This window comes from Montipora capricornis, chromosome 13 (assembly GCF_036669925.1).
Source record: "Montipora capricornis isolate CH-2021 chromosome 13, ASM3666992v2, whole genome shotgun sequence".
Lineage (NCBI taxonomy): Eukaryota > Metazoa > Cnidaria > Anthozoa > Scleractinia > Acroporidae > Montipora > Montipora capricornis.
In genome coordinates, this window is record NC_090895.1 from 19070689 (window position 1) to 19075688 (window position 5000).

The following is a 5000-nucleotide window of genomic DNA, read 5'->3' on the forward strand; positions in this document are numbered from 1 at the left end:
GAGAGACTTTTGGTCAGGCCCAATTTTAGCGAGAGACGACATAAGAGAACATATGGGCGAAGCTAAAAATGGGCCTGATCGCAGGTTATTTTATGGCTCACAATATTTTAAACTAGTTCAGGTTTGATTTATTTCCTTCGTTGCAGATTATGATGATAAAAATTTAATATTAGACAAAGACAAATCCAAATTAACCCTTTGATGCCTAAACAGGCCTAAACCGGCCAGACCTACAGTGTAGTATTTACTCTGTCTAACACCAGATTCGTCAATGGGGAACCCCCAGGAGTCAGTGGGTTAATCATCCACTGGAAAGCTATGTCCCATTAAACTGGTGTGAAAAATTTGAAACCAAGAAATAAAACACCGCATCATACATTTTCACAAGTGATCAATTTTTTGTAATATGGTTTACAGTGTATTTATCAATTTATTAAAATTTCATTTTGTTTTAGAATGGAAGAGCTTACTGATCCAGAACTCATTCGCCAAAATGCTAAGTGCGACAGAAAAATTTGCCTGTATGGTTATGTAAGGGGCACTCATCTAAAGCACAATTCGAAAGTCCATATCATCGGTAAGGCAACTTAAGCCAGAAGGTAAAAGTCACTCACAAAATAATGATGATCATAGTACTGTACATGTAGTAGTTCTATTAAAATGCTGATAAAGAGATAGACAAACTAAGGATCTACGAGCAATATATTTTTTTCTCTTTCATTTACTGTATACATGTAGATGTATGTAGGATTTCTCTTTAATTCTCCTTTTACATTTAAGTTAGCAACTTAAAGGTACTTTTGTTGAATAATGTTTACATGTAAATTTGTATGTATTGTGAAGTGAAGTGAAGTCTTTAATAATGAGGGTAGCACATACTGTCATACCCATGTGTTAACGAACCGGTGGCCCTCGATCAGACCAGACCACAACACAGGGAACTCTGTGCCCTGCTCTTTTCGATCAGTGTGTGGGATCTTTAATGTCCCACAGAGTTTTTTGAACAAGGGTTGTGAGACGGGGCTTACAGCTTATAGTCCCTATTGGAGAAGACTTGAAAGACAGTCTAGACATGTAACCATTTTTGGATGTACATTGTAGTGACAACAATGGACATGTAGTACCTTCTCCTCAGTTACGTGTACATGTACAAATGTATTTTACAGTGTGAGACCCTGAGTGTTGGTTTGGCGGAAGTTGAACTCACGACCTCCTGCATACCAGCCTGATGCTCAACAAACTGAGCTAGCCGTCTGCAGTACATGTATATGACAGGCTTCTCCATACATGTAGCTTTATTGGTACATGTATCATGATGCAGTTGTAATAGAGCGAGTTTCAATCGAGTGTCTAAAGCCAAAGCCAAAGTAATTACTGTGGCCAATCCAGCAAACCAATCAAAACTCAAAGTAATTACACAAACATGTAGCCCACACAAAGCACGGGAAAATGTGCATGTGCGAGCTACTATTGGTTTTAGTTTCACTTCTGATTGGTTGAAAAAGTGGCACAAGAACTTTGAACCAATCACTGAGTGAAGTAATGCAAAACATAAGCAATTCACTAATTACTTTCGACACTTATTGAAAACCGCTCTAAAGCGTGAAATTAAATGAAATTTTATTTTGCTCATCTGTAACAAATAATATTGTTTCTTTTTGTTAAATTAAATGCAGGTTGCGGAGATCACACTCTTCAACAGATCAGTCTTTTGCCTGATCCATGTCCGTTGCCAGATACAGAGAAGAAACGCTCATTGAACGAGAAGGAACGGCTAATTTATGCACCCTTATCTGGAGTTGGTGGGGTGGTGTATGACAAGGTACAGCTTGTTTCTTAAAATAATTGCGCATGTGCATCACCATACTGATGCTAATAAATACCGTATTTACCCGTGTATAAGTCGATCCCATGTATAAGTCGACCCCCCATTTTTGATGGCAAAAAAAGCAATTTCTTAATTTCTTTGCTAAATGTTAATGGTATTTTAATCTTGCTTTCTTCGGTTTCTGGAACTGTAGATTTACAAAAAATTAAGGGCCTCAAGCGCTTAATAGTTTTGTGGTTCAGCGGTTCTTGTATGTGCGGGCATTTTGTCCTTGAATTTCGAAAAGTTCTCAGAAAATCGAACATATAAACCACAAACTAACCTGTTTCGTTGTTCAACGATAAAGGGCTTTAGAGGTTAAGCACAACATCACAGAAGCAGGAGTCAATCTTTGAAAATAACTTCAAAAACGATGCAAAATGTGCAAGGTTTATTGGTTCTTGACTTATAATTTCTCACATGGCAAACGAAACAAAACTCATAAATCAAACAATACAAAGTTTGCAAAAGCATTTAAATCATCCAGGTTTGTATAAAGAATAAAAAACAATCATTACCAACAAGTATTTTTAGGCAACACGAGTGACGATCATGCTTGCACGCAAACACGAGGTATTGCGCCAGGTTACTAAGCCGCTGAAGGATCGCGTTTTATTTGAAGAAACAAGAATGTTTTTTAGAGCTTTCCGCCTTTGGAAAACGAAAATTTCCATTGTCTATTTCATATTTGTGCTTGTGAGTATCTTCAACATTTAAAGTAAAACAAATCCTTTTTCATTTCAACTGGAATTGCTTTTACATTCATTTTGAAGTCTTTCGTCCACTGCGTTCGTTATGCCCAAAGACCACATTATGATGTTAATTTTGAATAAATTTATTTACCTGGAACTTGGCTCGAAATCTTTAACCCATGTATAAGTCAAGGGCGATTTTTGGAGCTTATTTTGAGGTCATAAAAAAGTCGACTTATACACGGGTAAATACGGTATGTTAATTTTCTTCTGAAAGTCCATTTACCATAATTATTTACCCATGTATAAGTCGATTCTGTGTACAAGTCGACCCCCTATTTTTGATTTCAAAAAAAGCAATTTCTTAATTTATTTGTTAAATGTTCATGGGATATGTGTACTAATCTTGTATTATTTGATTCTGGAACTGTGCATACACAAGAAAATCAGGGCCTCAAGTGCTTAATAGTTTTTTGGTTCAGTATTTGTTGTATATGCGGGCATTTTTCCCTTGAGTTTTGAAAAAGTTCTCAGAAAATCAAACATGTAAACCTCAAACTAACCTGTTTCATTGTTGAAGGATAAAGGGCTTTATCCTCTCAACATCACTGAAGCAGGAGTCAGTCTTTGAAAATGACTTCAAAATTGGTCCTTGATTTATAATATTACTGATTACTGTTAGTCTTTTTGTCTCATTTAGGATGCCATATATATCGATCTTGGTGGAAGTCAGGCTGCTAGAGAAAAGTCAAAGTCTACATCTGAGGTGATTGGAAGACTGGCGTACAGTACACATTGTTCATACATGTAAATTAAAAAGGAAAGGAAAGCAACTTTATTTAAGTGTCCAGTCGTTCTAGCGCTGGAGCACTAATCAGGGACACTGTAAAATGAAATTAACAATTAAGACAAATCAAGTCAAATGTTGGTTTTTGAGGAGAGGGGAAACTGGAGTACCCACAGAGAAAACCTCTCTGTGCAGAGTAGAGAATCAACAAACTCAACCCACATATGACGCCGAATCTGGAAATTTGACCCCGTGCCACATTGGTGGGAGGCGAGTGCTCTCACCACTGCGCCATAGAGCGGAGGGGTTGGCGCAGTGGTAAGATCTTTGCCTTCCAACGTTAAGGTCCCGGGTTCCATTCCCGGTTCTGCCGAGACTGGAATATTTGGCGACCTTCTTTCCCACTAAAGTTCACTCAGCTTTCCATCCTTCCGAGGTCGGTATAATGAGTACCAGCATGCATGGACTGCTTAGAAGCGGCTGCTTTTTGCACCTGTGTATGCTTCCAGTCTGCTGGGGGTAAATTGATCATTGTAAAGCGTCCTTGAGACGTTGTGATAAGGGCGCTATATAAATGCACCACTTTACTTTACCTTTTTTTACATATCCCTGCACCCCGGCAACAACAACAACAAGTTTATTCATGTACAATGTAATTCAGTGAAAGGGAAGGCTACTAGAGGTTATCCCTCCCAAGGGTATCTACCTGCAGCTGGATGTAATTGAATGAGTTGATTTTGATGTGGGAGGAAAATCGGAGTACCCAGACCTTGGAGTCAAATTGAGATTGACTGATTCTTGGCCCACATTATGATTGTAGACCTCATGGCCTAGGCCAAGGTTAAACCGGTGTCACAGAGGTGGGAGGTGCGATTGATAACTGTTAAGCCACCCTGACTCCTCAATAGGGATTCAACCTTGCAAGTGTGACAAAAGTTGTCATTAATAAAGTAATGTACATACAGCAACAAAAAAGTGTGGTCAAAATGGTAGTGGACAGTCTAATTTAAAAATTACTCAGTCATGGTGTAAATATACATTGTTGGGAAATTATTTACATGTACACTGTAATCCTTTTTGCATGGGCAAATCCTGGGAATTACTCTGTATATGTTACTGACATACAGCTGCAATCCATGTGCATGTACTGTAATTCTAAGATAACAGAAACTAACGAATTGTCAATGTTTTTACACAAAATTAATATGAAATAGGCAAAGAGTTCCTACAGTATAAGGGATTGCATTTAGTGTTGCAATTTTGTTGTCTTACAGAAGTTCTGTACATGTACTGTATACGTATGTGTTATTCATGAGAAATGACATCTATGCTTACATGTACATGTATAGTAAATAATTTGTCAACTGTATTTAAATTGTGTTGGTGCACTGTACAGAAATCAAATCGTGTCAATTTAAACTTGAGTCAAATTGCAGCTTGATTTTTGAGGAGATGGGGGGGCGTTTTCCATTTACAAAAATTTTCTGGAAATTTCGGTGGAAATTTCCATCGGGTGAAAAACGTGTTTCATTGAACTCAGGTCCGTTCGCCGCCCAGTGATTGCGATTTTACGCGCCAAAGATTAAAAATGTGGCCGTGAATAGCCTGGAAGTGGTAAGACCTTTCAAAAGTTGTAAATGGAACACACATTTCC

At 38.0% G+C, this 5000-nt stretch overlaps 1 protein-coding gene across 1 annotated transcript in view; it reads left to right on the forward strand.

Annotated features, from left to right (window-relative positions):
• LOC138030962 (ribosome biogenesis protein BMS1 homolog) overlaps positions 1-5000 on the forward strand; it is a 39610-nt gene that overhangs the window by 9087 nt on the left and 25523 nt on the right. Inside the window, 3 exon segments of the mRNA XM_068878816.1 lie at positions 456-577; positions 1677-1822; positions 3260-3325. Coding sequence (XP_068734917.1) covers positions 456-577; positions 1677-1822; positions 3260-3325 — 334 coding nt within the window.